This window comes from Phyllopteryx taeniolatus, chromosome 19, assembly GCF_024500385.1.
Source record: "Phyllopteryx taeniolatus isolate TA_2022b chromosome 19, UOR_Ptae_1.2, whole genome shotgun sequence".
Lineage (NCBI taxonomy): Eukaryota > Metazoa > Chordata > Actinopteri > Syngnathiformes > Syngnathidae > Phyllopteryx > Phyllopteryx taeniolatus.
The window spans coordinates 18133992-18148358 of record NC_084520.1 but is presented as its reverse complement, the minus strand read 5'-3'; the positions used below and the strand labels follow the sequence as shown (position 1 = coordinate 18148358).

The window sequence follows — 14367 nt, the reverse complement described above, 5'->3', positions numbered from 1 at the left end:
GAGGTCAGCGGCGCCCCGTCCCCACGATACACAGAGTTCATCCAAAAAGATGCTTCGAGCTTTCCTCGGAAACTAAACACACCACAAAGACATATCCATGTTGTTTATTTGAACCACCCAAACAATGTTGCCTTTAGAACGCCCCCGCTAGCTTAATGCTAACATATCATGGGAAATAACATTGACACGCTAGCAGTCGCAGTTTTAGAAGCAACCGACATTTGAACACAAATGGTGCAACGACACATGTAAACAGATAATATAACAGTACTCACACGGATGTATTCTTCATCCTCTGGGGGGGGAAAGGAGCAATTTTACAACAACTTACTGAGAAGTAGTAAAAGAAAGAGTCGATACTTGAGTTTTCTGCAGGTGCAGCAAACATGCAAACGCCTCAGAAGGGCGAGGCAGACTCGCCAACCACTAGGCCACTATTCTGCTGTTAGAAAAACAAGTTTGAGGTCAAATAAGTCTTGGCAATTATTGATTGATTGATGAATTCCAGTTTATTCATCAGAATTTTTGGAAAGATTTTTGCCAAATTAGCGATTAGTTTTACTTAGTGACTTTTTTTTTTTTAACACCAATAGTGACTATTTAAAAAAAAGAGAAAAAAAAGCAACTTGTGATTTGACTTACAGCTAAAAAACAGAATCATGATAGTTTTGTTCTCATGTGACAAGTAAGCAGCATGTGGAAGGCAAACCCCGAAAAAAACGGCTCCCGTTTATTCGGGACGTCCCCACGCTGGAACCTTTTGACCCGAGGTATGTGCTTGCCGACGTGGCGTGGCCTCGCCTCCTCGGTGCTACGCCGCACCGAAGCAAGAACGAGGCGTGCGGGCCGGCGGAAGTACGATGGCTCATTTGATATGAAATTGGAAAAGCTTCATCTATGAAGGACTGTGTTTGGAAGAAAGTTGGAATATTTCATTTCGCATTATCTGTAAAGTGTTTGGTAGAAATAAAGAAAATCCCACAAGGGAAAAAAAGGAACGAGAAAAAGAGAAAATTGTCATTTTTTACATTATATATATATGAAAATAGAAAATAGATTGAAATTGAGATCTTATTTCCAATTTGAATGGAATTTTGTGTGTGTGAAAAAAATATTTGATTTTAAGACAGTACTTGATGCAGTCTTGACATAACACAGCAGTTTCACATTTATTGGTTACTCATTTATGCCATTGAATAAAAGCTTAACAACTTATGGGAAAGGATAATATTATAAATAAACAATTGAATAAATACTTTTGTATTTTATGAAACAAGTTGTTAAATAATTACAGGAGTATGAAATGAATGTGCAATACTAAAATAAAAAATGAGAATGATTATTTTAACAGATTATAATTTTTTTTTTAAATATGTCATTAAAATGACAAAACAAAAGAATGTAAGCTTTTTCTTGACCTCATCTACAAATGATTTGTTTCAAAATCCAATGTGGCATCCAAGCACAAAATATTCCATGATGACGGAAATATTTCCAAATGCGGACGTGTAGGATGCGAGGGCAGCGCGCGGTGGCGTCTGCTTGTCAATTTCATTTTGTGGGTTCTCAACCGTCGACGATGAAAGCGGCGGCAAAGATGAAAGTGAAAACCTCGAAGGCCTCACGGCGGACGCTTCAACTTTGACCCCCGCCGGCTCTTCAAAGGGCGAGGCAGCAGCACCGGCAAGACACTTTCTTTGGAAATTGTCACGCGTGTGGTTTGAACATTTGTTGAACGTTGGAACAACAACACGGACGTCACCACACCGATGAGGGAAAATTCGTTTCTTCCAATGAGGGGGAAGAAGACGGGCACGTACTTTACATTCTTTAACGCAGCCCAGCGAGAATTTACATTATCAAGAGCCCTGTCGTTTGCTGCAGGAATTTGGAAATTGTCAATTACAAATGTATTCACTTTTATTTATGTCAAATATTGATGCATTAAGTAATAAAGAACAAAAATGTAAAAGAAACTATATATTTTTTTAAGTATTTATTTTATGAAATAGCGGGTTAGTTAATTATGATTAAATCAATGGTAAATAATAAATAAAAACATGAGAATTAATTATTGTTGTGTTAGGATAAACTTTGACAATAAATATTTTCAAATATTTGTTACATATTGTACACCTTTTGATTTCTTCCAATTTCTTTTTTTGTCATTTAGCTCAGAAAATAATTGGGCAGTAGATTTATTGAAAATAATAAAATACAAAAATATTAATTAATTGGTTTTATTGACATTTATATCAAATTTATTTCAATAAATAATTGATAATAATTATAAGTGTAATTAAAATGAGGGCAAATAATCAACTAACGTTGATTTTAAAAAGTAAAATAAACAATTTTCCTAACAATTTTTCCTGAAAATTTAAACTTTTTTTTTTTTAAACAAATAACCTGATCCATTTGTCAATTTTTTTAAAAATAAGTCAAATGTGGCACTTATGCACAACTCTCTTTTATTGATCTACTTTAATCTTGAAGTTGTTTTTTTTTTGCGCAAGCTGTGTGAAAATGTGCTTTGTAAATAAAGTTGACTTACTGATTAGAAGACTATGATTTGTTTTGCTTCGCTAAAAAGATTTTCATACAGCAGCTGACTCATCCGTCAAATGAAGAATAGTTTTGTGACACTACTGGGACTTATTATGTCCTCGTGGTGTGGCGTAGCACTACAAGCCGCAACTTGATGACGACGCGAGTCCCCGTCCCGGCTGTCAATTTGCGTGCAGCAGGTGCGCCTCCAGATTGACGTGCAGGTGCGTTCAATGGCAGCTAACGAGCGGAGCGAGCAGCATTTAAGCAGAAACCGCAGCTTGGCTTCACATCACGTCTGCGCTTGTGCAGAGTCAAGCGCTACCCGGGTTTCGAACATGGGGCCCGGACTCGCTGCAAGGTCAGTTGAAGTGTTCTGTTTGCGATGATTTTTAAGGGCTTGAAAATGTCATGTAATCCAGTCACTTATTTCAAGCTTTTGGTTCATGGAAGCTGCGCAGTTCGACCTTTTGAGCCGGTTGGCGTAACGTCATTGGCGATGGGTCCAAAAAGAGTGAATTGATCAATTGCCATCACGTTTGAACAATTTGCTTGCTTTGACAAAGTAACTGCAGTTGCTACTTTGCTTGCATTGTCAACAGGGTTACTTGCAGTTGTTCTAACCGACTGCATTTCCAAAGTCCTCTTCCCAACATTGATAGCTGTAAGGAAAATAACGCAAAGCAAGTACAGCGGTTGAATTGCTTTTTGGCTTGCGCAATCCCAGCCGTCAGCATTGACGCATCCCTGAAGTTCGCTTTATATCGACGCACACTTTGAAACTGAGCTCTTGCTTGTAATCTTTTTTTTTTTTTAATTGGCATGCTCCTCGGTTGCACGACTCTGTAGGGTTTTCCTGTACAATGTTAACTGCCCAAATTATCTGACGTGATGAGTAAAAGTGAGAAGGGGTATGAAAGTCTGTCCATGTCCCCCTTACCGAGATGTACTGAAACACTTTTGTCTCAGTTAGTCTGTGTGAAATGTGTGCCTGTTAAGTTTGCATTCTGCCATCTAGTGGAAGTGTTTCGTAAGTCCGCTTGTCACTGACTGAACAGATGCGTTTCCTCCCCACCAAGGGATGATTTCACACTGGGTGTGACTTTTGTTATTTATGCGGCGCTTTGACTCATCTTGTGTCGCGCAGGTTTTCTTGGCTCTACTTGCTGTTAATCAGCAGTGCCGCAAGTGTCCCTGTGCAACGAATGTGTAAGTGTCCAATGTCACGTGGCTTTATCAACTTCAACACCAACTGGTTTCTAATTTTATTTTCCTTAAATGTTCTCAGACCACAGGCCGCCGTACAAGTCCAGTTCTGGGCCAGCTTCTCCGCCCGACAGCCTGCGGCCTTCGCTCACGTCCCTGCAGCAAAAACACTCGAGCACATTCCTTGCAGGCCAACTTGCTGACCCCACCCCAGGAAGCCAGTCCCCATCCAGCCCTGCAACTCCCAGTGCGGCCTCTTCTGGCTCCACAAAGCGTGTGGCTTACATGCGCAACTCCAAGAAGCGCTCGAGTGCTCCTTCACCTCCTGGTAAGAAGTACGGGAACGCGCCTGGTTCAGGTTCAAGTTGGTCAGTTTATGAGCCAGCCTCCAGCGACAAGCCCTCACATGCAGCGAAACAAGTTGGCACTGCAATGGCACCACTGGCTGCTAATCCAGGTGGCCTCCTGCACCAGAGTTGGGGATTATACGGTCCAGTCCATGAGCACATTTCTAGCTACAAACCCTCAACTGGTAGAGTTGTCGAATTTGACACGAAGGGACAATCACCAGTGTATCCAAGTGACGACCTGCCCCCAAGTTGGGAATTATACAGTCCAGTATATGCTTCCAGCTATGAGTTCCCAACTGCTCCTGAGGTTCCTTCTGGTGGTGTAAAAGGGAGTCCTGCTGGAAATGGCAAGGGGCAACATGCAGCGAGTCCGGGTGGCAACCTTCACCACAGTTGGGAAGCATACGGTCCAGTCTATGTGAAACCTTCCAGCTACAAACACTCAATTGGTGGAGTCAAAGTTGACACCGTCAAGGGGCATCAAGCAGAAAATCCAGTTGGCAACATGCCTCCAAGTTGGGAATCATTCAGTCCAGTATATGTTCCACCATCCAGGTATGAAACATCAACTTCTCCTGAGGTTCCTTCTGGTGGTGTAAAAGTGAGTCCTCCTGGCACTGGGAAGGGGCAACCTGAAGCAGAGGGTGGCAGCCTGCCCCCAATTTGGGAATTATACAGTCCTGTGCATGATCCACCTCCCAGCTATGAATCCCCAACAGCTCCTGTGAGTTATGTCAGTGGAAAGGGGCAACCTGCAGTGTACAGTCCCGTTGATGCACAACCTTCCGGCTACAAACCCTCAACTGGTGGAGTTGTCAAGGGGAAACCAGCAGTGAATCCAGGCATCTACTGGCCCCCAAGTTGGGCAGCTTACGGTCAGGTGTATGAACACTCGTCCAACAAACCCCCAACTACTCCTGTGGTTCTTCCTAGTGGCATAAGAGAGAATCATCCTGGCACTGTCAAGGGGCAACCAGCAGCAAATTCAGGTGGCCACCTGCCCCCAAGGTGGGCAGCATACAATAAAGCCTATGAACTACCTTCCAGCTACAAACCCCCAACTGCTTCTACAGTTCCTCCTAGCACTGGGAAAGGGCAGCCAGCATCTAATCCAGGTGACAACTTGTACCAAAGTTGGGCAGTGTACAGTTCAGTTGACATGCAACCTTCCAGCCACAAACACTCAACTGGTGGAGTCAAGGGGCAGGCAGCAGTGAATCCAAGTGGCGACCTGCATCAAAGTTTGGCAGCATACAGTCCAGTCTATGATCCACCTTTAAACAACAAACGCCCAACTGCTCCTGTGGTTCCTCCTAGTGGCGTAAAAGTGAATCATCCTGGTACTGTCAAGGGGCACCCAACCGCAAATCCAGGTGGCCACCTGCCTCCAAGGTGGGCAACATACAGTCAAGTCTATGAACCATCTTCCAGCTACAAAACCCCAACTGCTCCTGAGCTATCCCCTGGTAATGTAAAAGTGAGTCCTCCTGGTACTGTCAAGGGGCACCCATTAGCAAATCCAGGTGGCCAACTGCCCCAAAGGTGGGCAACATACAGTCAAGTCTATGAACCATCTTCCAGCTACAAAACCCCAACTGCTCCTGAGCTATCCCCTGATAATGTAAAAGTGAGTCCTCCTGGTACTGTCAAGGGGCACCCATTAGCAAATCCAGGTGGCCAACTGCCCCCAAGGTGGGCAACATACAGTCAAGTCTATGAACCATCTTCCAGCTACAAAACCCCAACTGCTCCTGAGCTATCCCCTGGTAATGTAAAAGTGAGTCCTCCTGGTACTGTCAAGGGGCACCCATTAGCAAATCCAGGTGGCCAACTGCCCCCAAGGTGGGCAACATACAGTCAAGTCTATGAACCATCTTCCAGCTACAAAACCCCAACTGCTCCTGAGCTATCCCCTGGTAATGTAAAAGTGAGTCCTCCTGGTACTGTCAAGGGGCACCCATTAGCAAATCCAGGTGGCCAACTGCCCCCAAGGTGGGCAACATACAGTCAAGTCTATGAACCATCTTCCAGCTACAAAACCCCAACTGCTCCTGAGCTATCCCCTGGTAATGTAAAAGTGAGTCCTCCTGGTACTGTCAAGGGGCACCCATTAGCAAATCCAGGTGGCCAACTGCCCCCAAGGTGGGCAACATACAGTCAAGTCTATGAACCATCTTCCAGCTACAAAACCCCAACTGCTCCTGAGCTATCCCCTGGTAATGTAAAAGTGAGTCCTCCTGGTACTGTCAAGGGGCACCCATTAGCAAATCCAGGTGGCCAACTGCCCCCAAGGTGGGCAACATACAGTCAAGACTATGAACCATCTTCCAGCTACAAAACCCCAACTGCTCCTGAGCTATCCCCTGGTAATGTAAAAGTGAGTCCTCCTGGTACTGTCAAGGGGCACCCATTAGCAAATCCAGGTGGCCAACTGCCCCCAAGGTGGGCAACATTCAGTCAAGTCTATGAACCATCTTCTGACTACAAAAGCCCAACTGCTCCTGAGCTACCCCCTGGTAATGTAAAAGTGAGTCCTCCTGGGACAGGGCAGTCAGCATTTGGTTCCAGTAGAAACCTGGGCCCTGGTTGGACAAAAGCGGGTGCTCCTGCAGCTAGTCAAAGTAGCAACTGGCACTCTGCATATTTTCAAACCCATAAGGAACCCCTGAAATACAAACCCCCAACTGGTGGAGTCAAAGTTGACAATGGTAATGAGCAGCCGGCAGCTAGTCCAGGCATTAACCAGCCCCCAAATTGGGAAGCATACAGTCAATTCAATTATCCACTTTCCAGCTACAAACAAAGCGGTCTCCTTGTTGGCACTGGAAAAGGGGAACCAGAAGCCATTCCAGGTGGCAAGAAGTCTACAGTGTCCAGTCCAACCAATGAACCACCTTCAAGTGGTGGAGTAAAAGTTAGCCCATCTGTTGGGAAGGGCCAGTCTCCAGCGAAGCTAGGTGGCTACCTGCACCCAAAGTGGACAGCATACAGTCCAGCCTATAATTGGTCACCCAACTACGACCCCTCAGTTGCTCCTGTACACCACCAGGAGGAGCTACATGTGAGTTTCCCTGCTGATACCAGAAAGGGGAGCTCTGCATCTTATTCTAGTATAAACCAGGGTCCTGGTTGGGAAGCATACGGTCCAGTCTATAATCCATCCAAATACAAACCCTCAAGAGCTCCTGCTGGTCCTGCACACCAATCCTCCGTACAAGCGAGTGGCGCAAACTGGCAACCTGCTAATCCAGGTGCCAACTGGCCTCCAGCACAAGGTCCACTTTCAGTCTGGCAATACCCTCACCAAGACTCGGACGATGATGCCGCTTCTGGACTTCAAAGCTATGACTCTGCTGGTGTTCCCAGCTGGAGCCCTTACGGTTGGAACCTCCACCAGTGGGCCTCTGTGTATCCAGGCTATCCTGGCAAAGGTTTGGACCAGATGTCTCTTAAACCCAGCGCCCCTTGGGTGTCATCGCAGGAAGCCTATGAGGGTAATGAGGAGGATGACTATGACGACGACGACGAAGACGAAGACCAGACGCTTCCAACTTATGTCGTTCACAACCGCAATGGCTATCAGCAAGAGCGAAAGGAATTCTCCAGAATGCATTACTCCCAAAAGAAACAAAATGTACCTCCCTACGTTCCCGACCTGGGAGACTACCAGAGATGGCCGCAAAGGGGCTCAAAAGGTAAATGCAAATGTGACTTTCTCAAGATTCAATTGGATAATTTGCATTATTTTTCTTGCAGGTTGAACTTGCGTTGATCCACTGGTTCCTTGCAGAGTAAGATTGAATAAAACTGAACTTGAACATTAACTTGCTTTGGCTTCTTGTCTTGATGTTTACTGCAATGCTAACATTTGACTAGCAAGTTGGTCACTGACGCTAACATTCGAGTGGTTCAAATGGTTTCAAATTATTGCCCTTTTCAATGGCTGGCATGTGTTGGCTTGTTGATATTTTCCTAAGAATCAATCCTTTTGACATCTGTTACACCAATTTTTCATTCACAGACGCTAAGCTCGAATGGCATCGGATTGTCAGCCCTTTAATCCCATTTTGGAGGAACCTCCTTTTTATGCCCTTTTGTTAGTTGGCATGCTGACATTAGTTTTAAGTGTTACAATTTTAATACTAGTTATGCTGCTTTATGTTTGACTTGCTCAAATGGCTTTGGATTGTTGCCCTCTTTACTAGGTGGCAGGCTGGCTTTGCATGCTAACATTAGCTTAAAGAACAATTGCCACACTTGACTTCAACTGTTTTTATGCAATTCAGACTTGCTGTAAACATTTTTCAAATCTTTTCAAAAAGCCAAAAAGTTTAACTTTTGACACATTTAATTCCAAACGTAGCAACTGCTCAAGTTTCTTACAACGATTGCAATGCTAAACGTGTTAATGATGAGGGAGTGGCTGCACGGTATTCTCCAGACCAAAAGTTTTTGCCTACCATAGCTGGCACAGGGTTATCGACACACGACCCTGAAACGCACATGCATGGCACATGCTATCACACGGTGCTCCCTTAGCATTTCTGCGCTCCCCCTCAAGCATGCATGCCCGCAACCGGCCGCCTTGGCATCCAGTCTTTTTGTCCTCAACTGCTGTTTCAGTCGCTCTGCGGACCCTGCCAGGCGATTGGACAGCAGTGAGGCGTTTGCTGCCGCAGGTGGAGTTTTGTTGACGAACCTCTTTGGCGTGCGGGCGAGTCCTAAACCGTTATGATGCGTCTCTCCCACACGTCTGAAGAGTGTCATCTCCCCAGATGAGCTTTGCATCCTCGCCGTCTGCTGATGGCGCCGCTGATTGCTGGAGAGGCTACACGAAAGTCAGAGTGGACCACTTGTGCTTTCCGCTACCGGCGGCGCCGGCCCCGATTTGGCCCTTCAGCGGGAAAGTGTCGCTAACGCGAGGATGTCAAGGCTTTGCGCAACACTCGGCTGCTAGAGAGGAAAATTAAAATGGGCCAGATAAAATGCTGCTCCAGTTCTTCTTGGTACCAGCAAACTGGACCACATCAGGCCTAAAAGCACTCATCTTCCTGTGAGTCAGAGTGGATTTTAAAATCTGTATGTCTTGGACATGTATTCAATAACTTTTACTTCCCTATGACAGTTGTGTAGTGTTATGGCAAGAATCACTCTTAAATGTTCAAGCTCTCCATTTTAGTGGCTTAAACTAAAAAAAAAACAAAGAACAGAACAGTTCAGTTGTATTGAACGGTAAAGTATGAGACAGTTGAATTTAATATTTCAGAACAATTTGTATAGTGCCACAAATTTGGCGTAGTTTTATGCCGGACTGTCAGGTGCTCCTGATATTTTGACCAACGTACAAACGAGTACGACAGAATTTGAGAGCAAAAATGGCTCCCCTTCATCTGGCGGTCCAGTCAGGTTGCCACGGTGACGATGTTTCATTCTATCAGCTGAAGAAGGTGCACTCCAAAACTGACATCTTGATGCAATTTGCCTTTGTCTTGATGCAAAGCAGCTGGGAGCGCATGATTACGAGCTTGCGAGTGAGAATGATGATGATGCTGATGCTGATGAGGAGGCTCTCCACTCTGATCTCTCGTTTGGAGGCGTTGCTGTCGAAGTCTTCGGCCGACCGAGACACACACACACACAGCGCACACACAGCACAAAAATATGCATGTATTCCAACAGCGAGCAATTGCAATGAATGTTTTTTTTTTTTTTTTTTTTTTTTTTCCCCCAGATAGATGTACAGTATATTTAATCACAAGGGAATTTAATATTCAAAATTTCAAGTTAAATGAATAAAAAAAAATTTTTTTTCAAATTAAAATGAATCAATTCATGGTGCCATATATTGCGATGATAAAAAAATGCTCTGTCTCCTTTCATTGAGTTCAGGGGTGGGCAAACTTGTTTAAAGGTGACTTCATTTAAAAAATGAAGAAATGTATGGACAAAAGTCCTAACTCATTCATTGATTTAAAAAACTCAGTTAAAATGTGTACATAATGCAGCTCATTTGATTAAAATCCATTAATTTTCTATAGTGCTATAGTTTTTTTTTCTATTTTCTGTATAATTATGTATATGCACTATATAAGATTATTATTAGTAGTAGTAGTAGTAGTAGAAGTTTCCCTTGAAAATCAACGCAAACAAATATGGGCGTCTTTGTTTAACTGGCCAAGATGGCGACTCAACGGAGTTTGTGATAAAAGTGGCGTCAATTTTATGCATGTCAGCTTGTTGCGAGTCCAAGGCGTTGAAAAAGCAGAAGGTTTTTGTTTGTGCGTCCAACGAAGCGACACTAACATGGAAATGAACGAATGTATTTTGGACATTTCGCACATTTTCGACATCAACAAATAAAAAGAAGAAACAAACTGACGAAGAAAAGTCGACGTGCTGATGTAGTTGTAGGATTTGTCCACTTGATGGTGCTGTCATTCGGTAGTACTGTATGTAGTTTAGTTCCAAAATGTCCGTTTACGTATGTGTTTTTCTTTCTTTTTTTAAAAAAAAATGCAATGTCAGTTCGACGTTTTTAGATGAACTATGGAATATGGCTCATCGGAATATGGAATTGACCCCACTCGCGAGTCTTAAATGTCAGGGAACACACGAACAAAAGGGCCGCATAGAGACAAAAAAGCGAAGCGGCCAAATAAGAGTTCAGTGGGACTCTGAAATTGTGGAGAAGGAGCGGCCCCTTTCACAAGGCTTCGCCGGCTCGGGCGGTCCTCACATTCTCGAGCTCCATCTGGCCGGTGGACTGCGACGTGGACGCGGACGCGGACCGCTCGCCGTCCTCTCGCCGCTGGCATCGCAGTCTCCGGGGGACGGCCGCCGAGAGCTCCTTCCTGAAGACGGAGCTGGAGAAGACGTAGACGATGGGGTCCAGGGCGGAGTTGAGGAAGTTGAGCCCCAAGGACACGATGGTGAGCTGGGTGAGCGCGTAGAAGGCGGCGCAGTCCCCCGGCCGCAGCGAGCGGCTCAGCCACAGCCCCAGCGTGGTGACGGTGGTGGGCAGGAAGCACACCAGGAAGATAGCCACGATGGCCCCGCACACCCGCATGGCCTTGCGCACCTTGTCGGCTTTGCCCATCTGCCGCCGCTTCAGAAAGCAGGAAATCCGCACCGAGCAGAAGAGAAGCAAAGCCAGCGCGATGAAGAACTCCACCACCGTCAGGACCCGGTGCATCGCCACCAGGATGATGATGCCTACCGGAAGACGTTGCGCCATTTATTCCAGCGCTTCTGCAAACTTTTACAACCTAGTAGCACCCACAAAGCACAGTGGAGCGCTGCTATCCGAGGGGGATACTAGGGACCTTTTTTGAACATACAGTAATCCCTCGTCTATCGTGCGGCTTCCGTTCCAGACGAAAACGACAAACTATTTCCCGTATTATTTATGTTTTTTAAAGCTCATGCATACAATATGGCCAGCAAACAGTATATGCATGCGAGGTGCAGGTATTACGTTTGTCCACTTGGGGCCGCCATCCACACATTCTTCACTATAGCGACTGACAGTGACCGTGTGTATGCCTTTAAAAGGCGGGTCCGCTCTCAAGTCAGCGAATGATCACGTAGAGTCGGGCCGTCGCGATCGAATCTTTTCCGAATCGATTGTCCTCGAGACATTCGGTTAAGAATTGCTGCCCCCACCATGCCCACCGCAAAAAAATCTTTTTTTCTCTTTTTTATTAGGATTGTTTTCAAAAGACTAACATGCATTTTATTCTCATTTCTGAGGGCTGGACTTTTATCCTTAAACCGCACACGTTGGTACTTGAGCGTACGCCGTAAACTGAACAGAACTTGAGACAACAAAATCCGCCTTTGCTAAACGGCATTCGCCGTTAGCACGCTAGCGATTATGCTTTAGGTAAAAAAAAAAATAATAATGCTAACTACCATTCAGCTCAGCATACATGCATCATGTTATATGTACATTACACTTCTAATAGTGTCTTAAAAATCCCTTTTTGGGGGCAAAGGTCATCACTATTATCAACACTGCATCCGTCTGCAATAAATATCCGTGTGAAACGTGTTTTTTTTTACATTTATTTTGTGTCCCGGCGGAGCTTCCAGGCAGAAATTCTGCATCGACCTTGTGTTGAAGTTGTTGGCCGACATATTTGATTCCCCCCCCCCCCCCAGCCCGAATGCAGAGTAGAATTGGAGGGCGACATAAGTGGCTCATCTTTTTCCGACAGGTATTGACGGATTTTGTCTTTTCACGGTCGGGCCCGGTCCCCACCAATAGCCGAGGTCCACCGCTAACATTTTGGGGGAAACTTTTTTGTAAATATGACTTTTTCGAGAAAACTTTTCTCTGGACAATATCGAACTTTTCCTCAAACATACAACTTTTTGATATATTCTGCAACTTTTATTTGAGAATATTAAATCCTTTAGCTGTTTTTAACTTAAAAATGTATTCATGTTTGTTTCTTGAAAATAACATAATAAGACAAGAAGAAAGATTGTGGATCCGTGATATTAGCGCTGATTTCGGAATGAACTGAAATGAGTGCGTTGCGATTCAGTGCTCAAACGGCTTTATGGCAAAATTGTTCGAAAACTTTCAGCTCGAAGGTCTGTACGGCACCTTTGGCGTACTAGTAGGACATCTGCATGTTACAAGTGAGCAAAAACTGCCCTAGTTAACAACCGCGTGCTATTAGTAGTGACAGTAGGAAATTGTACTCGTTAACGTCTAGCAGTTCACTAGTAGTACTAGTAGCACAAAGGTGTTAACTAGTGCACATATTTGCTTCATTAGGAACATGTAGTCATCTTACTCGTATGACACAGTTGTGCTAAGCGCGTACTAGTACACGGACCTTGAGCTGGCTATCGAATAAATGCCGTTTGAGCATTTATTCGCAGCGAAGTAGTTCTCATTGGAAAATCCGCGCACTAGTAGGATATGGCGGGAATGTCGGAAGGGCTGTGGGTCGATACCGCGTGAGGCCTCCTTGTAGGAGGTGAAGAAGAAGCACTGGGTGGCGTTTCCGCTGCCCTTGATGTGGTTGTAGGCCAGCATGGGCAGGCGAGGGCTGCCCACCAGCAGCCACACCGCCGCCGCCGCCGCCGCCGCCTGCCGCTTGCTCATGCGGTTCAAGCGGTGGTGAGGGTGGACCACCTGTGGGCACGCAACACGACGCCATAGCGGTTGGTACGTATATATATGTGTGTGTGTAAAATGCAACAATTTCCATTTCATCATGTTTTATTATCAATGTATTATTTGTGTAAGGAACAAACAAGAGTCGGTGTTCTCACCTTGAAGTATCGGTAGAAGGCGACGACGGTCATGAGCGCGATGCTGGCGGTGCGGTTGGTGAACATCAGGAAGAGGTTGAGGCGGCACACGACGTCGCCGAACACCCAGTGGCCCCGCAGAAGCGCGTCGATGCGCAGCGGGAGGCTGACCAGCGCCAGGAAGTCGGCCAGAACCAGGTTGAACAGGAACACGATGTTGGCGTTCCACGACTTGATCCGGAAGCAGAAGATCCACAGAGCCACCGTGTTGCCCAGCAGGCCCAGGACCACGTCCACGGTCAGCACCGGGGGGAGGATCGCGCCCTCCAGCTGGATGCCCACCGGCGGGCACCCGCCGCCGACGCCCGGCCCGCCGCCCGGCGCCGGCGTGGTCATTACGTCCGCATCCATCGCTGACGTCTTGGAGACTGTTTGTGATTTCGAAAGGCAGGAAATTTGCTGCTTCTGCTTTTGACATTACTGCCCACCCCCAAAAGGCACTTTATTTCAACATTGTCACCTTTTCTGCCCTTCATTTTTCCTCTTTTTGTTGTACAACAAAAAAAAAACAATACAAGACAGCATTAAGTGTGGAAATAACACACACACAGTAGAATTCAGTAACAAAGTGTGACAATAAAAAAGATGCAGAAATGTAACCTAAAAAAGTACAAACCCAAAATGGTTGAATTGAAACGTTATTCATCGTATCGGATCAAAATTAGTCATATTTGGAATCATATTGAACACTGAACCCTAATTCGCCACCGGTGGGCCTGGCAGCAGTCGGCCATGAGTGTCGGAACATATGTGTCGGTGGGCGAATGTGAACGTGAGCTTTTGTAAAACGCTTTGGGCACTGCGATGGTGGAGATCAAGTGCAGGCCATTTCATCGATTATTGATGAATCGTATCAAAATGTCCATCGCTTTAGTCCAAAACGGGGCATTATTTCATATTGACAGTGCCGAAAATGCACAAATTGATGACGATTCCG

General features: G+C 45.5%; 2 protein-coding genes across 2 annotated transcripts; one reads left to right on the top strand and one right to left on the bottom strand.

The window, feature by feature from the left end:
* Positions 1 to 2758: 2758 nt before the first annotated feature.
* Positions 2759 to 7927, top strand: LOC133469435 (adhesive plaque matrix protein-like). Its single transcript, XM_061756505.1, has 4 exons — positions 2759 to 2908; positions 3695 to 3756; positions 3836 to 7798; positions 7860 to 7927. Exons 1-4 carry the CDS (start codon positions 2781 to 2783, stop codon positions 7862 to 7864), a joined length of 4158 nt encoding a protein of 1385 aa, XP_061612489.1. The 5' UTR covers positions 2759 to 2780; the 3' UTR covers positions 7865 to 7927.
* Positions 7928 to 8518: 591 nt separating this feature from the next.
* Positions 8519 to 14031, bottom strand: LOC133469445 (hydroxycarboxylic acid receptor 3-like). The gene is made up of 3 exons (XM_061756553.1): positions 13392 to 14031; positions 10840 to 11315; positions 8519 to 9713 (listed from the first exon to the last, which is right to left on the bottom strand). Exons 1-3 carry the CDS (start codon positions 13846 to 13848, stop codon positions 9621 to 9623), a joined length of 1026 nt encoding a protein of 341 aa, XP_061612537.1. The 5' UTR covers positions 13849 to 14031; the 3' UTR covers positions 8519 to 9620.
* Between the last annotated feature and the right edge of the window lie 336 nt (positions 14032 to 14367).

Excerpts from the sequence above, each read along its gene's own strand:
- LOC133469435 (XM_061756505.1), top strand. The coding sequence starts at position 2,781 with ATGGCAGCTAACGAGCGGAGCGAGCAGCATTTAAGCAGAAACCGCAGC. Across the intron at positions 2,909-3,694 it reads GGGCCCGGACTCGCTGCAAG|GTTTTCTTGGCTCTACTTGC; the intron begins GTCAGTTGAAGT and ends TGTGTCGCGCAG. Across the intron at positions 3,757-3,835 it reads TGTCCCTGTGCAACGAATGT|ACCACAGGCCGCCGTACAAG; the intron begins GTAAGTGTCCAA and ends AAATGTTCTCAG.
- LOC133469445 (XM_061756553.1), bottom strand. The coding sequence starts at position 13,848 with ATGTCAAAAGCAGAAGCAGCAAATTTCCTGCCTTTCGAAATCACAAAC. Across the intron at positions 11,316-13,391 it reads CCTTCTACCGATACTTCAAG|GCATCATCATCCTGGTGGCG; the intron begins GTGAGAACACCG and ends GTCTTCCGGTAG. Across the intron at positions 9,714-10,839 it reads GCCAGATGGAGCTCGAGAAT|ACTTCGACAGCAACGCCTCC; the intron begins GTGAGGACCGCC and ends GGTCGGCCGAAG.